The following is a 19813-nucleotide window of genomic DNA, read 5'->3' on the forward strand; positions in this document are numbered from 1 at the left end:
TCTGTGACAACAGATATAAAATATCATTTGAGGAAATTATTTTTCTGTAATTCAATCAATGTTTTTGTCATGCGAAAATAATGTCAATTTTCATAACATTTCAAATTACATTCGAATGCCCCTCACAGCAAATCTTCCATTTGAATATGGCGTCGATTGTTTACGAAATTCTGCTTTTGACGTAGGACTACGTCTTTCATTTCTATACTAGGGTGTAAGTTCAAAATTTCGAAAACGAAAGCGTTACGCCCGAGAACGAGATTTTGAGCGTTTATAGCTCCTAAACAACTGAACGAAATGGTATGATAAATACTTCATTCGAAAGATAAAATGTCTACGCGTTATATGCTTGTTGCTTTTTGATCCAAAAACTTGTTTCAATAGCCCTAAAATTGCTTTCAAAACAGGCTATTGAAATCATACCAATCGGTATATAAGCGAGTGCCGCTCGGAAATCCACTCAGTTACGATTGCGCAACGATTCAGGTACGATCGCTGGAATGGATGGATGTTTCCCTAACACAGACTTTTAAACCATGGAGCCTGTGGACATCAGTGTAGCAAATTAGATGTAAGCTGCGGGTGCTTTTGTTCTCGCTTGCGTTCCGGGAAATTGGAATGTTTCCCTAACACAGACTTCAAAACCATGGAGCCTGTGGAAATCGGCATAGAAATTTAGATGCAAGCAGTGGGGACTTTCGTACTCGTTTGCGTTTTTGCAAATTGGAATGTTTTCCTAACACAGACTTCAAACCCATGAAGCCTGGGGAAAGGTGCAAACTACGAGTACTTTTGTACTCGCTTGCATTTTTGCAAACTGGAATGTGTTTCCCCAATACAGATTCCGAAACCAAGAAGTTGGGAGAATCGGCATTGCAGATACATTCAAGTCGGCAATACTTTTATACCCCCAAACATTTCTACACTCCAGAATTCTTTTTGCTATCACGGTCTACAAAAGCGAGTACAAATGCAACGCTTTGGCTCGATTATTCAAGACTGCATTGGAAGATATCCCTTCATGTCACCAGCTCACTGAACTTCTACGCATACCGTTTGATGATTAGGCAAAATGTTGATAACTATTTGCTGTGATAACTACTACCATAATGCATGAATTAACTTAAATTGAGATTTGTTTGCAATTGAATTCGTAAATAGTTTCATTGTTCCGCTATTTTAATCAATACACAAAAGATAGCACTGCGCAGCGGTGATATCGTACCCAATGAGGATCATCCGAGGTGACATTATTGCTAATTGAAGAAATACAATTGATTACTAAGCCAACGGCAGTCCTACGTCAACCTTGCGGTTATATCATAGGTATAACCCATCCATAGTTTTTAACTGGTCCAAGGACCAGTTAACGTTCGCCCAGTTAAAACACAGACCAGTTAGCGAACGATTACTGTATTTGCGTTTTGAATTGTCGAATTTTGAATGAGCTTGAAAACAATTAAAAAATTGTAATTAAAATTTTTATGTCAACCAAATTTCACATTACACCCTATTCGTTCTAAGATAATCATCGTCATCCGTAACTTTGGTTAGTCGTGTTTCGAAAAACTCCTGCACCGTATCGGTGTTCCATTTGTTGATAGAAAGTGTCTCTTTCACATTGCCAGCTTCGTCCATTAGCTTTACAATTGGATCCAAACCACGGACGTATTTTATAGTCAAGTTCGGGAACTTCAACGGACGGTCACTCTTGATGAATGCCTGAATCTGGGGGTAGGCTCCAAACTTACAGGTACACACTTCCAGCACCGCTTTCGGATAGACCTTCAGTTTACTGTCGTTATCCGCATCTTTTTGGCAGCACTCGCGGCAGTGGTCTCTGAAATGGAACGAGTTAAATTATGGTTGTTTGTTTATGTTTCAGAATTAAATACTTCAACTCATCAAGGCCATAATCGCCTAGGCTGGAGCAGGATGAACAGAACAGTTGGGATTTAAGGAACCCGAGTTCCCGGCAGTCTTCTAACGTGAATTCAGCAATTGTTTGCCCCTGTGTGAGTGCGAGGAGCACGATTAATAGGATTCATATTATGTTGAGTAGGAACATACTTACGCAGAACACAACCATCAACGATATTAACACTAGACTTAATCGGTACATTATAGTTCCTTTTATCTCCTTCAAAAGTAATGATGCTGCAAACCGATCAACAAACATTCAACAATCTGAAAAACACGTATACCACAGATGTTTTTCTGACTTTGACTTTTACAACACTTCGAGGATGAAGGAAACAAAAACCGAGTTTGTACAGTGTTGCCGGATTTCCGACTTTTTGATCTTAACATCCTTAAAGCCGGGTTGAGACGGTGCGAGTAAGCATACGAGTCGGTCTAGTCAGTTACTGCAGTGCAGCTACTCACACCGTGTGAACACATCATGCCAGTTAGTGTCATGTGTAATCCGGTGTGCGAGCTACTTCAAAATTTTTTGAATTCACTCGCACTTGCATCCCTCAAAACGTGAAAAACAGAATTTAGCGTTCAAATCAGGGATGCCAAATGTAAAGAAATGTCTCTATTTTCAAGATATTTGAAAATATGCGAAGATATTTATAGACTTGAAAATTATTGGAAAAACAAATAAAACTCTCATAGTTTCTAAACGAAATCGTTGTTATTTTGTTTTGCACGCTGGCGGGGCACGCTTTATTTTTGAGATAGTTTTCTTGAGAATTTCTAATATAGAATCATTATCAGGCACGATTTTCATTCAAAATTCACTCACAATTTGCAAAGAAAGTATTGTTCTAAAAAACAGAATACATATTCGATTTCAAAAAGTACATTTTCATTCATTATTTTAATTTTTGACGCATTTAACGTATTTATTCCACCTGCAAATCTACTATCATTTTTATTTCATAAATTGGTACAAGAAGCTGCTGGCAAGGCGAAATAAATAAAATTGTAAAAAGTCTTTTAGGTTGTTACTTATAGCATCACATACTTCCGGAATTATCTTAGCTATGAATGCTTTCGAGATTCTAAAGATTATCGACAATTATCTGAACGATATTCCAGAAGCAAGACACATCAATGTCCTTTTTTTCATTTCACTCTTGCAGGTATAGCATCCCTCATGAGTGTATCTTGTCGTTGTATTTTTGGTCCAATGAAATCCAACAGTGTTTCCACTAATTGAGGTGTTTTTCTCAACACTGCTATGTACTCTAGAGGATCATCATCGTAAAGTTCCTTCAAGATTTTATTTGTTACTCCTGTTCCTTACATCCAATTCCTGGCCCAAATCCTTTCGCCCTTTCTGCTTTTCCGGATAGTACCTTCAGTTCGAAGAAATTCAGCCCAAAGTATTTTTATACACGGTCAGCGTGTATTTCGCGATAAAACTGCAACTAAATAAAATAAATGCAATTGAAAACCTGAGACGAATACTGCCAATAGAGAAGTCGATTTAGGATCAATCATCTTTCAAATTCGGACCTTATTACTGTTTCTGACTATTTGATGGACATTTGAAAAATCATCTGGCATCCCTGGTAAGCCAATGCTGTAGTATCTAGTTTCTCGTCAGCAGCTCACACTGTATGAACGGACAAGGCTGTCTTTTCTCAGCATGCTGTCAGATGTGCTGATATTTGGATTGTGGCTTAGTAGTTAATTTAAAAATCTTATCGTGCAAACGCGTGTAGTCAAAACGTTTAATGAAATATTTTTCGCTCCGAGGCTTCAGCTTTAAGCTATAATCACGATACAATAGTTACGATTGGTTTTCAGAGTTATTCGGCCTGATTCTACGCGGCGTGTGAGGTGAGATGACAATTGTCACATTACCATCACGCAACTCTCCTCACTCTATTCCTACAGTCGTGTCGGATGCCGTGAGAGGTTCATTTTATGTATGTGAGAGGATGAACAACAAGTGCTAAGGCGTTCATTCTGCTGATTGCCAAATCTGATCAGAGATGCCACATTCGCACATATGTTCACGAATTTGCAGACATTTAACTTTTGTCACAATCTTTTATTCCTGCTGCAGGTTGATTAAAATAGTGACAAAACATTATTGATTCCATATGATAAACAATTTTTTATCGCATATATTTGAGAAAAAACATCTGGCATCTCAGAATTTTATTTGTTTCGCTCAGAGAGGTCAGGTATTTGTTTTACTACAGTCAGTGCCGTATCTATAGATCTGATTTAACTTGGCCTGTTGTTAGCATAAAAATTTCGTTGTGTATCAGGACATTCTGCCGAATTTGCAGGTATCTGATTTAGATTTAGTGAAACGGGTGATTGTATTCTGTAAAGTTCAACATTTTTGTTTGTTTTGGTCCTAGTTGCTGCTGCTCTCTGCGCTCTCAGCGTTGAATTGTTGCTATAGCTCCGGCTCCGGCGTATACCACGGCTTCTGAAATAGATACGCAGTTCGGTGACGATGAATCGCGGCTAAATAGATGAAACACAAGATCCATTTGATAGATATATTTTAGAGAAAATAAATAGATTTCATGAAATGGAAATAATTCCGGTGTGCTTATTCGTCCGATTGAGGGATAACAGATTCACTACCGCTTTCACAAAAAAAAACAAACTACTTGCAATTTGTCGCTCGTACTGTGAAAATTGAAGATAAATTGAACTTATTGATACATACAATACCATTACTATCGATTCTATACGACCCAAAAAGACACTCTCTCCTCTTCCATTTTTCATTTGTTTTTATGCGCTGTCGACACCTCAAGACATGTCGACGATTGTCACCTAGAAATCCCAGTTCATGTGACAATCGTCACGTGTATTTGAGAGCGGGAATACGGTGAGAGTTCATTCAAGTGATTTTTCTCACGGCATACGCCTGGTGGAATCGCGTGACATAAGTGACAATCGTCATCTCACCTCACACTCCACGCAGAATCAGGCCGATTTTATCACTGCCAGTGGTGAAAGTAGTGGTAAAGATCGATACCTTTGAAGACAATTCGCGGAATAATTTTCCGGTCTTCAGCTTCGTTTCCGTCGTGTTGACGAAAATGTTAGATTGAACTTTTTAAAAAATCAGGCGAGAATTTTAGTGTACAGAATAACAGAATATACAACTTGGCGAGAAGTAAAATTGAATTATATTCCATTTTAGAGATTTTTTTAAAATTTTCTTTATGTAGTGGATTATTGGCGATCTAACGTACAAATCTACACCTAGGCGGCACTGCGGTGAAAGTGATGATGGTTTTAAATTTTGCAATGTTAGTTTATGGAAGGCTTATAGTTATTTCCATAAATCACAAGGTTATAGTCGTAAAAGATTATTTGAATGCGATTAGTTTGTAAGAAATTTAATTCTACTCAATTTTATATATAACATGTTATTTTCATACCTCTTTCAGTAGTGTAAATTGTATAAATGTTGACAATGGTTGAATCAAAACAGAAAATTCTATAGCAAAATCAAAAACAAGTTGAAAAATGCATGTTTCCTACATGTGAGAACTACCTTCGAAATACCGGAAGTAAAATATACGTTATTAGTTTTTTAGTTTTAGGTTACCTTATCATCATTTGCTTAGTTCAAAAACAAAATCCAGATGTCTCACCGATCGTTTACGTTTTGCGTTAGATCGCCAATTATGAAAAAGTAACACTTTTTTCCTCTCCTGGGTCCTGTTGCATAATCAGCTTCATAACGGGCCTGATTCTCGAATACACTTTGAATACACCTCACGGTGGAAACGGAATGAAACGTATCCGCGATGACAACGGTACGGTGTCGACATCTGGATACGAGATTAGTTTCCCACTAAACTTATCATTATAATATCAAATTATCTTCAGATGAAATTTTTGTATGAGATTATTATATCACATGAAGAAAACAAAGTTTTGCACTTACATTGAATACCAGTTTGATACGAAGAAGTTAATTTTCATTAATGATTTTTTTATTTGAAAAGTGCTCACTCTGCCTGAAAACTCATTATTATCTTCGACACTTCACTAACTCGTAAAACGTAGTTCAATGGCGTGCCGTTTATTTCGTTTCCACCGTGAAGTGTATTCGAGAATCAGGCCCAACATTAGTTACAAGTTACAAGTTAAAAGTTTGGAAGCTACAAGTTCTGATATTTTGAGTTGCATAATAATTGGCGTGACTTGAGTGCGCCTCAATGAAAAATTTGCTCTACATTCACAGGAGTCATCCGAATCGCTGCGAAAATCAGCTTTATGATGAAAAGTGAAATTTATTTTCGGTGCGTAATATTTCCTTCTACGGCCTTTTTATTTATATAAAACAACTTTTTTCGTTACTCGATTCATCCAAAACTTTGGAACGGTATATTTCCCTACTCGAAAAATTCAAACAAATTCGATCATTGAAAAAAACGAACTTGTAATAATATTAGTGTAAACAACTAACATTAGGCTTGTAGATACGTAAAGGGTGTGTCACATCAAATTGCATCACGGAAAAAACGCTGTAGAAATTCGCCCAGTAGACCGATCCTTTTGAAAATTTTAGACAGTAAAATAAAAACTATTAAACAACTTTTGGCATTTTTTTTATTCATACTTCGAGCCCAAGCCCGTATGCTCGCACCTTCCTCTTTACCCCGTCCATAAGGTTCTGTACAACGTTGTAGTTTTTTTTGAACAGAAATCCATTTTCTCTTGAAGTTCGCCTCCGGTTTGACAACTTTTGGGTTCTTCCGGAGGGCCTGCTTCATAATCGCCCAATATTTCTCTATTGGGCGAAGCTCCGGCGCGTTGGGCGGGTTCATTTCCTTTGGCACGAAGGTGACCCCGTTGGCTTCGTACCACTCCAACACGTCCTTTGAATAGTGGCACGAAGCGAGATCCGGCCAGAAGATGGTCGGGCCCTCGTGCTGCTTCAATTGTGGTAGTAAGCGCTTCTGTAGGCACTCCTTAAGGTAAACCTGCCCGTTTACCGTGCCGGTCATCACGAAGGGGGCGCTCCGCTTTCCGCAAGAGCAGATCGCTTGCCACACAATGTACTTTTTGGCAAACTTGGATAGTTTCTGCTTGCGAATCTCTTCCGGAACGCTGAATTTGTCCTCTGCGGAGAAGAACAACAGGCCCGGCAGCAGACGAATGTCCGCTTTGACGTAGGTTTCGTCGTCCATTACCAGGCAATGCGGCTTCGTCAGCATTTCGGTGTACAGCTTCCGGGCTCGCGTCTTCCCCACCATGTTTTGCCTTTCGTCGCGGTTAGGAGCCTTCCTTAACCTTGTATGCACGCAGGCCCTCCCGCTGCTTGGTCCGCTGGACGAATGAACTTGACAAATTCAGCTTATTGGCGACATCCCGGACCGAACTTTTCGGATCACGTCTAAACTGCTTAACTACGCGCTTGTGATCTTTTTCACTGACGGAGCATCCATTTTGCCGTTCTTCACCTGCCTGTCGATGGTTAGGTTCTCGAAGTATCGTTTTAGTACTCTGCTGACCGTGGATTGGACGATTCCCAGCATCTTACCGATGTCCCGATGTGACAACTCCGGATTCTCGAAATGAGTGCGCAGAATTAATTCACGACGCTCTTTTTCGTTCGACGACATTTTTCCAAATTTACGAAAAATTGACAGTGAAGCATGGCCAACGTGATCTATACACTCTTATCTGACTATAAGCGAAAGCTGAAGATATAATTCCTAAAAATTAAATTTCTACAGCGTTTTTTCCGTGATTTGATGTGACACACCCTTTATTTCTAGATTCATTATGCCACAGGAATCTACAAGTTACAAGACTAATATTATTAGTGAAATTATGCAACAGGGCCCTGATTATCGGATTCTTTTTGACATTTCTATTGGATTTTCCTTGACAGTCAATTTGATTCTATCCCCATCACCCAGTTTATCATATGTAGGCTGCGGTAAATACAGTAAGTTACCTCTAATTGAACATTTAGCGCATTGGACAGACCTGCAATGCGTCACGAATAATTGGACTTAGAACATTTTTGTAAACATCGAGTTTAGGACCCAAATTATGGACCCACATTGAAAGTCGATACCAGACGTCGACACTGTATCATTGTCATCATGAATGTCCAATTAAAGGTCACAATCGCCTCCAATGCGACAATGAGTGGCGCCTCCATATTTTGAATTATAGGTAACTTACTGTATATGCAGAAGCTTCTATGAAAATTTGTTTATTCGATTAATACCAAGTACAGTCAAAGCTCATCTTTATAGTGACGAATCTATCTATGACCACATGCTCACAGGCTCCTGTTCCTGTTGTGGATCACGTTTTCTCGGGATGCTCAACATTATTTTGGCGCAAAATCCATTCTATTAAAATAGTGCTGAAAGGAGGCAGAAAAGGAATGCTATCAGATTCCCATATTTCTGCTCAATTGTCAGACTTTTTAATTCGAAACACTCAGCTCGTATTCTACAATGCACACATGTAAAACCTAGAATCTGATAAATATAGGGAAAGCTCTTTGAAGCTAATCAGTTAAGGAGTTGTTGTACAAGTAACTTAAAAAGGAAATTATTGTCTGCGTAATTATTATATGGTTAAAGTTTTGAATTTTAATTCATGTTCAATAGTTTTCTCTTCATCTACATTCTCTTTCATCAATAACTCAGCGGTAAAGGCATTTCCTGATGTGTTCGACGATAATGTGTGTGAAAGGGAATCTCGTTTATCAAACTACATGGCAAAACTGGAGAAAAATCTATCTGATAGGCTGTGGTTATCGAAAAAGAAAGTCGATGAAGAGAATCGATCAAAGAAATTAGCCCCTTTTGACATGTTGCTCTAGAATTCAATGATTCGAACAGGGCATTAAAAACAAAACACGGAAGGAAACATTCCTGATGAGACTAAAAGCCAATTCTCTTAAAACCAGCAAACAAATGCTTTCCAGATTATGAATTCTGGTTTATCATCTACCAAACGACAGCTTCACTATGTTACATGGTCAATAGAATGTGTTCAAGATGGTTATAAATTAATTATTGCCTTTGTTTATAATATAATTTAACTGTTTCTGTGGCTTTGAGGGTTCCTCTCTTTATAACGACATCCAAGTTCACTATAACGACAGTTTCTTATAGCAACAATTCACTTCAACGACGGTCTCTTGCGATGTCGCTATAGAGAGCTTTGACTGTATGTCAACAATTACCTACACCCAGAAAAACGCTTACCAACAGAAGCTACCAAATCTTTGGTAATGCAAATATTGGTAGAATGTACTAATTTTCTGTATAAACTACCAAACAGCTAAACTTGGGTTTGCTCAAACCGCCAGTTTCGCTACAAGGCTGATGTTGTGCTGCCGAAACCGGTCGTTTCTTGTTGCTCTTGGCATCGGTTTATGGACCCGAAGAAGCTGGTTGAGGTAAATTTGGTTTTACTTGAGACATTTTTCGTATGTTAGCTTATTGGTCATATGATTGTAGGTTAAGGTTTTTCATCTCTGACGGTACATGAGTTCTCTGCTCACATGAGTACATGAGCAGAGAACGATCAAACTGTAAAAAACTGGCGGACGATACGAAAGCGCCCGGTTTCTGCAAGACATGGGAAGCGGATTTGATAAAGACCTATCGATTGTTGGAGCGCAACCTCGCGGGATTCAATCTAACGTCGGCATTCAACGAGGACGAGTTTCGCCAGTGGTTTCTGCCCCAAGATAATCGATTGCTTCGTGGTGGTTTTATAAAGCAGATAAAAATAATTAGTATAGCAGATTAAAGTATCAAAACTAATACGTAGCAACAACAAAGGTATATTGTTTTGATTTTTTTTTTTCGATCATGTTTAGGGTACATGTTATGGGTATATGCTAAACGAAGTTGCCGGTGATGGCCTATGTGAATGCTATCATACAATTTCCATGGGAGAATATTTGACATTTCATTCCTTTACGTTGACTTCACGGTGACGGGACGTTAGGTTAGGTTAGGTTTTGAATTAAAGAGACTTTAAACTCTGAGAGTTCATTCGTATCTGACGGGACGTTGTATGTGTAGCGCACTTTAATACGACACTGAGGTGTGCCTCGGTATGTCGAATTAAAGGTAACTTACTGCATGACAATTATTACCTATTCATCCTCTACAAAGTTTTCTGGCAACCCTGGAAGCTTGCACACATTTGTTTCCAAAAAAGTAAACAAATCGTTTCTTTGAAAAGTGTGAATTTTCGCAAAATGTTATCATTTATGCGTTTACGTACTGCAATATCCACGAATTTAACGAGGACATCTTCAGCAACTTCATTATGGTTCAACAATTCGTCCGTTAGGTGAATCTTCGCTGTTCATAATCTAACAGAACTGTTATCAATTCTACATTCGTATATTACAGCCTTCGACATATTTCGACTTCAACTGCATGGCTCAGCATGGGTCCCAAAAGTATGAAAGAGGAACGGTATCGCAAAAAAGACAAAGTTCCGCTGGATTATCGAATCATTTATAAAGCTCCGATGGATTATTATATGACCGGTGAGTGAAATGATCATGTCGGATTTCACATTTGTGGAGATGTGTGAGTGAATTGGTCTGTTTTGTTTACAACGCAATTATCAGCTTGAGTGGAAAACATTTCCACTGACATCAACTAGAAAGCAGATTGACTTTCTGAATAGGGCAAAATGAGTAGAATTTTTGTACAACGATGCCTCTTGTGGTCGGAATTGGAAACTTATTAGTTACTTGTCAAAGTGGGCCGCATATGTTTTGAAGGCAAGCGGGTATCTGTGTTTATGCAATAATTATTAGATTTTTATTGGTATATCCAAAAACAAAATGCATTTGTTTGCCAGAATTCAAAGGGCTGTGTTATCAGGTAGGATAATAGCATGACATTCAAGCAGTTCACTCCACCAGAACAATTTGTTTGCAGGTTTTTTGAAATCCCAGCATAACCAACAAGTTGCCACTTTGAAACATTTTGCACCGCCTCCAGTTTACAATGGCAAGGAATTGAGGGACGATAAATTCTGATATCAATGCTAATGAAACATGTTATTCTAGATATTGTCATACCAGAACGACCTAAGCTGCGGTTTATGGATAAAGTTCCCATTTTGCCCACGAACATGAGAGCCCCTAAAATGCAAAAGAAGCTAAAATTTATGCGCGGACCAGAAACGGTTCATAACACTTTGGTCCACAAGCAGTACGGAATTATGGCTACCGGGGGTGGCCGATTACGATGGGGACACTTTGAAATGATGCGTTTAGGCATCGGTCGGCGTATGGATATTAGTCGAATGTTTGCCATATGGCGCGTGGAAGCACCCTGGCAACCGATTACCAAAAAAGGCCAAGGCCAGCGCATGGGTGGAGGCAAAAGTGCGATTGATCATTACGTTACTCCGGTTAAAAGTGGGAGAATAATCGTTGAAATGGCTGGCAAATGTGAGTTTGCTGAAGTTAAGCCAATTCTGGAGCTTGTGTGTCATAAATTGCCGTTCAAAGCGAAGGTCGTGTCACACGAAATGCTGGAAAAGATGCAAGCGGAACAGGAACGATTAGCGAAGGAAAACCTGAATCCTTACACGTTCAAGTATGTTATTCAGAACAACTTGGGGGGATGTCATAAATGGCTTTCGCCTGTTGACCATAAGTGGTTCGGACAGTATAATTGAAACCTGAATAAACGTGGGTACTAAAAACTGTTTCGTTATTTCTTTTCAAAGGAACATTTTTACCTTTTGAATCAACTTATTCATTCATAGTTTTGCTTTGCTAGCTCTGGATTGAACTGGGAGTTATATTTTTGCTTAATTACCGTTACAGGAACGACCGCTGTCTTCGGTTTCGGTTCTGGATCTCCTCTAATTTTCGCTAGTAATTTCTCCGTTCGGGCCTTTTCTTCTTGCTCCCGGGCTAACCTCTCCTTTCGAAGCATATCCAATTTTGCTTTTTTCTCTTGTTTTTCACTTTCATCTGGTGATTCGTTTGAACTGATTGATTTTTTTCGTTTCCTACGTTTCTTTTTGTCTTTTTTACCACGCTTCTTATGGTGTTTTTTCTTCTTTTTACGCTTCGGTGCATTGATGCTCTCGCTTGAGCTACTCTCACTGCGTTTCCTTTTTCTATTCGACTTTGTACCCGTTAATGACTGATAAACAGAATTTTTGGAAACTGAAGCTTCATGCTCCGTTTTGGCCGCGAGGCTCGAACTTGAAGGAAGCGATGCCTCTTCCGGCAGGTAACGACGAATAACATTCAATGGATCATGGTAAATTTTTGTCTTCAAACCAACTTCAACCCGTTTACCATCCTTATCCAGTGTATCGTCTCTCTTGGGAGCCACATCATACCAATCACGTTTACCTAGCGCCTCGTTAGTGTCCTGACCCAAGTATGTGAGATATCCAACCTGTTTCTCATATTTCTCTTGTTCTTCCTTTTTCTCCTGTTCATGCTCCTTGTTTTTCCGTTTCACCCCATCACATCTGCCAGCCTCTAGGTCTTCGAAAAAATTTACGTGTTCTTTCCCTTCAATTCGTTTCGTTGTTTCATCGGGCTCTACTTCTGGGGCTGATTCGGACTTGCCGGCACGTGCCTTTTGACGGAGAAAGTTGATTTTTGCTTCCTGATCGGCTAGCGCAATCCTCCGCTGACGTTCCTTTTCCTCCTCTGCCGCTTTGGCTTCATCGCGACGAACGCGAGCAATGTTGTCCTTGTTGCGAACATGCCAACTATATAAAGAGTATTTTAATCAATTACATTTTTGGATATCAAATTGCTGATTACCTTTTCTTTGGCAAAATATTCATGATTGTTTGATTGAGATGGTTCTGTTTTGTTTTTGTTTGTTTACAAATAAGAAACTGTCAATGCTGACATATTGTCGGAGTTAAAGATGCATAGGGTGGTCACCGCTAAATAACGATGAATATCGTGCATACATAAAAAAAATTTGACGTAGGACTACGTCTTTCATTTCTTTACCTGGGTGTAAAATCAAAGTTCCGAAAACGAAAGCGTTACGCTAGAGACCGAGATTTTCAGCGTTAATAGCTCCTAAACAACCGAACGAAATGGTATGATAAACGCTTCAATCGAAAGATAAAATGTCTACGCGTTATATCCTTGTTACTTTTTCATCCAAAAATTTGTTTAAATAGCCTTAAAATTGTTTCAACTTGTTTCAATAGCCTTAAAATTGCTTTCAAAACAGCTATTGAAATCACCAATCGGTATATAAGCGAGCGCTGCTCGGAAATCCACTTAGTTATAATTGAACAGTGATTGGAGCATGTTGTCGCTGTTGTGGTGAAGCTAACTTGGTTTATAATGAATGCGCTGATGAACGGTGTCACCAAGAGCCTTTTTGTGCACCTTAGGCCAGAAGGGAATCCATCAGAAGGAGAGTGATGCCACAAACAGTTCCGCTTGAGACTTCGGCGCGTGGAACTATTTTCGTTTGGTTGCCATCCAGCGTCCAGAAGATTCCGGAAAGATGTTATCGTTGCTGAAAAATAATTTACCAGGTCCCCTGGGAATTGAAAAAAAAAAACATTCAAGCGAAAGAATTTATTTTAATGTTTTCTAACCAAATAACACTGTGACCAAATACATTTGGTTTTGTGATTTTTCAATCAAGTGCAATGAACAGGTGGTTATCGAGTTAGCATTGCCCACTGGTGGGCTTCGAGTATCGAGGAGAATTTGGAAAGATGTTATCGTTGCTGAAAAATAATCTGCCAGTTCCCTCGGAATTGAAAATTACATTCAAGCGAAAAAGTTTATTATGTTTTCTATCCATATAATACTGCGACCAAATACATTTCGTTTTGTTGGTTTTTTCAACCAAGTGCGATCAACGTAAGACCACGTCTTTCGGCAATTTATTAGAGGTGCAATGAATATTAAGAAGGAATTCCCGCTCTACGCGCACTGGCAAACGATGTTCGCTCAACAATTTCTCAAACGAGAAATGGGTGTTGTGAGAAAGGATGAGCGAACACAAAAATTATGTAAACTGATTTGATGCAACAGATATTTTGTTTATTGGAAATGGAATACAAATCATATCACAATACAAGCAATGTATTATGTATTATACAACTTTCGTGTGATTGCTTCTTTTGCCACTTCCTGTTTTTTTGACGTAGGACTACGTCTAATCGGAATATATGGGGAGTAAAAGGAAAACCTAAACACAGAACATGTAGGAAAAAATGAAAGATATCGAATGCTTATAACTCAAACTTTTCTTAATGGATCGGAAACATGTTTGCATCAATTGACACGAAATATTTCTACGCATCTATCACAACTAATAAAATGTTATTTTTCCTGAGATAAGCAATTGAACAACTGTAAAACGTCAAGCGCTATCTAAACGCCCTAACTGCCCAGATGCCCTATTTGAGATTTTCCCAACACAGCCATCAAAACCGAGGAACTTGGGTGTGATATCCTGTCACTTGCAGCTCAGTTATCAAAAACCGCAACAGTGATTTTAAATGACGTTCACTGTTTTATAGCTTCGCTCTCTTCAGACACACTAATGGTAACTTACGTAGTATTGTGTAAAAGCTCTGACAAGGATGCCACACTGGGGAAATTGGTATTGCAAATACATGCCAGTTGGGGTGCTTTTGTTCCCACCGAAATGTTTTCCTTAACACAGTCACCAAAACCAAGGTGCCTCACATTACGTGGCGTTTCAATTAATCAATACAAACCAATTATTACTATGCCAAAGGTGGTCCCACGACAATCTTACGGTTATTTCATAGATATTTCGTTTCGAAAACGAAAAACGTTACGAAAACGAAAGCGTTACGCCGGAGCAACCAGATTTCGAGTGCTAATACCTCCTAAACAACTGAACGAAATGGTATGATAAATACATCATTCGAAACATAAAATGTCTTTGTGTTATATGTTTGTTACTTTTTGATCCAAAAACTTGTTTCAATAGCCCTCAAATTATTTTCAAAACATGCTATTGAAAGCACACCAATCGGTACATAAGCGAGTGCCGCTCGAAAATCCACTCGGTTATGATTGCGCAACGATTGAGGTACGATTGCTGGAATGAATGGATGTTTCCCTAACACAGATTTCAAAACCATGGAGCCTGGGGAAATTAGCATGGCAAATTGCAAGCAGCGGGTACTTTTGTGCTCGCTTGCGTATCTGCAAATCGGAATGGTTACCTTACACAGATTTCAAAACCATGGAGCCTGGGGAAATCGGTATTGCGAAATAGATGCAAGCTGCTTGTACTTTTGTACTCGCTTGCATTTTTGCAAACCGGAATGTGTTTTCCCAATACAGATTTCGTAACCAAGAAGTTGGGAAAATCGACATTGCAGATACATGCAAGTCGGCAGTACTTTTATACCTCCATACATGTTTACACTACGGAATTTGTTTTGCTAACACGGTCTACAAAAGCGAGTATAAATGCATTGCAGTCTGTCCACGGTTTTTCCCAATACAATGAAAACATGAAGAGAAGCAAAGCATTTTAATGTAAGCCACTCCCCTTGTGATTCTACCGCAAGTTGAATGGAATAAATTTGACTGTTGCTTTCCGAAAACATTATTCATTTTCTAACCGCGAAGCAGAGCCGATATGCTAAGACCCTCGTTCTAGCAGATCGATCACTCAGTTTCACGAATTCGTGCGTAGTCATTGAAAGAAGCGTCAAAGTACAACGCATTTCAAGGCTATGTTCATTGCTATAGTTAACACCAACACAATCGATTTCGGATTCTTTGTTGCCATTTTGCGAAGGATGCATGAGTATAATTTGTGAATTCTCTGTTCGGGAATTATGTTCTTGGGAGCGTTGGAGATGTAATTTTGCTAATAGTTACAGAAAAACTATCCGAGTAGTTTTTCTGTAACTATTAGCAAAATTACATCTCCAACGCTCGCGATAAGTTAAGTTCCATAAGTTATTTAAATTGACAGCCCTTGGTGTAGTTCGACGTCTTTTCGGTAATGTCCCTGACATTACCTAGCCGTCTGTTTCTCTATATTATAGTGACTTTTAACATTTTTGGCTGGTTCGTCATTTTTATGGAAGGTAAAAATGACGGACCAGCCACAAATGGAAGAATTTCGGGAGTGAGAATTGAACTCGTGATCTTTAGCGTGAATGGTATGGATGATACCACTACGCCAGTTCGCCAGTTCGCCAGTCCATTAAATGAACAAAAACTGTAGCAACAGTGTAATGGCCGATTTGAGTGCGATTCACATATAACATCCACGTCACGTAACATCATTTTACGTCAATGAGACGGGACATTATATGTGTAGCGCACAGTGCTACTGATTATCAGGTGTAGTAGCCAGTAACTAGCTAACATCTACTGGCGCCGTTCACACAGTAAGTGTGCAGTGTATAGTGTACAGTGTACAGTAAGTAAGTCTAATTCGACATACCGAGGCACCACTCAGTGTCGCATTAGAGGCGATTGTGATCTGTGATTGAACATTCACAATGTCAGTGGTAAAGTGTTGACGTCTGGTGGTGACTTTAAATCGGGGACTATAATTTGGGTCTCATAGTCGATGTCCAATTATTCGTGTCGCCTTACAGGTCTGACCAATCAGAGCATCCCCACCGGTGGTTTGCTATAAACGTTGGTAATTTCTCAACTTTAATCGTTGCAATTTTGGATAGCAACTCATTATCGCATCGCATAAAGTTGAGATCTGTTTTTTGCATCATATAGGCATCCGAAATATGATTCAGAACGGTTGTTTCCATGCTGAAATATATTTTTTTGTGTTAGCACTCCATTTTCAGTCATTTGTTGTGTTTGCACATCCGACTATTCCGCGGATAATCGGGGTTCTACTGTACTTTCTTTTTTGCCCCGGTGGTTATCAAACTTCAATGTTTGTTTTTGTTGTTATGATTGATATTGCGAAATAAAAATTCTGACATTTCGATTGAATTCACAGCTTGAACTCTGATCATGAGCCCTTGCTATGCTGTCTACGCTCAATTAGTGTTGGTTGCGATAAAGATGCCAGAGCCCTGAGGCAACATTCTCCGGCGGTTTAACCCTTGACATGACATCATGTTATAGATGCCTTCATTTGGAGCAGCACAATGTCAAATGACAAAATCAATTCTGTGTTCCCCAATGACAGCTGATAGGCATGTACTTTCAGAGTTGCTGAACCCCACTGACAACTGAGATGTTGGCAATGCTCCAGCCAGTCAGATTAGCAGTGTCACAAAAATACTCAAAATGGGCTGACATTATCGATACCCTTTCCACCGTCACCGTAGACAAGAGTGGACAATTTCAAGCGTTATTTCACTGGAATACCCTGTCATCACAATGGTTTTGGTATAAAAACGACAGCATTTTATGATCAAGTACTTTAATGTATTCTTGTCAGTTCATTCGTACAATTTATGCAACAAGTAAGTCGCTATGTGAATTGGTCATGCACTGCATTTCATAACAATAGAACCATTCATTTTTTTCTGAATTTCCAGAGATATATAAGAAGTCGGTTGAATTGAAGTATATAGTGTATAATACAATAACTATCTTCATTTATAAAATTGGCCATTTGAAATTTATTGTTGTGTTCAGGCGCGAAACATTCAAAAAACTAAAATTCCAGTGTTTCATAACTATTGAACCAGATGAGAAAACTCCCCCTCGTTTACAAAATTAACGTCATTTCCACATGAATTACAATAAGTTTTTAATTCGTAGGTCATCTTTAGTTCTCAGTCAGTTCAAATAACCTATTCGTTGTAGTTTCGACCAAGCTGCACCATGTTGTCGTGTGTATCTCGTTCTACGCACAGGATAATGTTCGTTTAGGCTCTACAAATCGCTCATACTGCTTGTAAGCTGCATCTACTATTCATACTCATACTCCTCATAAGTACATGATAGGGTTTTGATATGGTAAACAAGCTAACCGTTCCAAAATCTGAAGCCCCTATTCATGAAACCATGCCATGACTTTCCGGTTTTTTTTAATTGATGCCAAGTTACCCATTTATTACAATGTTTTTGATGCCAAAACAGCAGTAAATGATTCTGAAGTACACGTTGCACTTCTGACTGTTCATTCGTGTTGATGGTAAGCTATCTGAACTAGACCTTTTTGAGAAAATTCTCCCCAAAACAACAAACTGCCGCCTGCAAAGCTACACCTAAACTAGCGTTTCCAGAGAGTATTTCATCTTCGGCAGAAAAGAAATACAGAAATACGGCAGGGCCTTTTCGTGCCCTGAAGCGTTAAATGAGCAAATAAAATCATCTGTCTTAAAAGCTTTAAAATGTTTGTATGTATGGGAGCAGATTCTGGACTTATGAGGAGTGTTCGTACGAATAGTAGATGCAGCTTACAAGCAGTATGAAAGATTTGTAGAACTTAAACGAGCAGTATCCTCTGCGTAGAACGAGATACACACTACAACATGGCGCAGCTTGGTCGAAACTACCCCGAATGGGTTATTAGAGCTGACTGAGAATTAAAGATGATCTACGAATTAAAAACTTATTGTAATTCATGTAGAAATGACGTTCATTTTGTAAAGGAGCGAGAGTTTTCTCATCTGGTTCTATTGTTATGAAACACTGGAATTTTAGTTTTTTGATTGTTCGCGCCTGAACACAACAATAAAGTTCAAATGGCCAATTTTATAAATGAAGATAGTTATTGTATTATACACTATATACTTCAATTCAACCGACTTCTTATATATCTCTGGAAATTCAGAAAAAAATGAATGGTTCTATAGTTATGAAACGCATTGTATAAAAATGAAAATTGCGATTCTAGATTGTTACCATTTAATGTAAAAAGTATAAAAAAGCGCGCGGGGTTCGTCTGTTTCAGGTGATCTTCTCTGGTGAGGAAAAATCTACGTGGATGGTAGTATTTTCAATAAATAAACTTAGGATAGATTGCTTTTACCAAGGAAAACAATGGAGCAATATACTTTTGGGAACAGTACAGTGAATGTGTCGTGCTTTCATAATATTGAGCTTCGAAACTATAGTTTTTTTTTTGCTAGACTTCCTGGAAACATTCTACATGTTATCAATAGTACTAAATGTAATTTTTTTTTCTATACTTCCAATTCGCAGCATGCAACTATACTTCGACCTTTAGTTTTGTAGCATTCGGCGCGATCGCGGCATTTGCGTATCTTCAACCTCTGAATCTAATAGCCTTTCCATACGAGATTGAATTTGGAACCCTTGCAGCTCGTGAAAGTGATTTGCCAATTTTTCTAGGGTTTTTCCTGCTCTTCAACATCGGAATCCGTATCATGGTTAATCGGTATCCATTGCGGATTTACAGGAATGATGAAAAGTGGGTAGATTGAAGATAGAACGGAGAATGTAGTACTATCCGAACCTTTACTTCCAGATATCTAGCTGTTTTCGAAGGATCCCTGCCGTTAACCAAAAGAATATTAAAATTCCGGAAAGGGGATGTGATGCCGGTACCCTTGGGAGGCATTCTACCGTGGCAGGACGCACGATATAAAATAAATGGCAAGCGTGTATTTCTGTTGGATGATTATTTTCGAACTCCTTCGGAACTTAATGCGATGATTGAAAAAATATAATAAATCTAACGTAATGCTGACTTATTATTCCTTATCTATTGTGGATATTTGTTAACTGATAGATGACAATAATTCCTAGGGTTCACTAAAGGGCAACATAATTGTTCTAGTTCCAGAAATTACAAAAACCATTACTTTTACTTTTTCCCAAATCACTCGTTGCTTATATTTTGCTCTCTAGAAGTATGGATAATATTCAGTATTTGTCGGAGTCGGAGCCGCCAAGGCTCATACATTTTTT

At 38.8% G+C, this 19813-nt stretch overlaps 4 protein-coding genes across 4 annotated transcripts; 2 read left to right on the forward strand and 2 right to left on the reverse strand.

Annotated features, from left to right (window-relative positions):
* Positions 1 to 1153: 1153 nt before the first annotated feature.
* Positions 1154 to 2262, reverse strand: LOC129769092 (selenoprotein F). The gene is made up of 3 exons (XM_055771114.1): positions 2075 to 2262; positions 1896 to 2011; positions 1154 to 1840 (listed from the first exon to the last, which is right to left on the reverse strand). Exons 1-3 carry the CDS (start codon positions 2177 to 2179, stop codon positions 1504 to 1506), a joined length of 558 nt encoding a protein of 185 aa, XP_055627089.1. The 5' UTR covers positions 2180 to 2262; the 3' UTR covers positions 1154 to 1503.
* A 7864-nt stretch (positions 2263 to 10126) lies between these two features.
* Positions 10127 to 19606, forward strand: LOC129770768 (uncharacterized). Its single transcript, XM_055773821.1, has 4 exons — positions 10127 to 10275; positions 10338 to 10477; positions 19085 to 19313; positions 19371 to 19606. The coding sequence occupies exons 1-4, from the start codon at positions 10181 to 10183 to the stop codon at positions 19570 to 19572; spliced, it is 666 nt and encodes a 221-aa protein (XP_055629796.1). The 5' UTR covers positions 10127 to 10180; the 3' UTR covers positions 19573 to 19606.
* LOC129770767 (39S ribosomal protein L16, mitochondrial) lies at positions 10671 to 11652 on the forward strand. Its single transcript, XM_055773820.1, has 3 exons — positions 10671 to 10820; positions 10878 to 10949; positions 11009 to 11652. Exons 1-3 carry the CDS (start codon positions 10781 to 10783, stop codon positions 11623 to 11625), a joined length of 729 nt encoding a protein of 242 aa, XP_055629795.1. The 5' UTR covers positions 10671 to 10780; the 3' UTR covers positions 11626 to 11652.
* Positions 11645 to 12864, reverse strand: LOC129766995 (leukocyte receptor cluster member 1 homolog). The gene is made up of 2 exons (XM_055767595.1): positions 12740 to 12864; positions 11645 to 12684 (listed from the first exon to the last, which is right to left on the reverse strand). Exons 1-2 carry the CDS (start codon positions 12760 to 12762, stop codon positions 11706 to 11708), a joined length of 1002 nt encoding a protein of 333 aa, XP_055623570.1. The 5' UTR covers positions 12763 to 12864; the 3' UTR covers positions 11645 to 11705.
* Positions 19607 to 19813: the final 207 nt, after the last annotated feature.

The sequence above is a fragment of the Toxorhynchites rutilus genome, chromosome 2 (genome assembly GCF_029784135.1).
Source record: "Toxorhynchites rutilus septentrionalis strain SRP chromosome 2, ASM2978413v1, whole genome shotgun sequence".
Classification (NCBI taxonomy): Eukaryota; Metazoa; Arthropoda; class Insecta; order Diptera; family Culicidae; genus Toxorhynchites; species Toxorhynchites rutilus.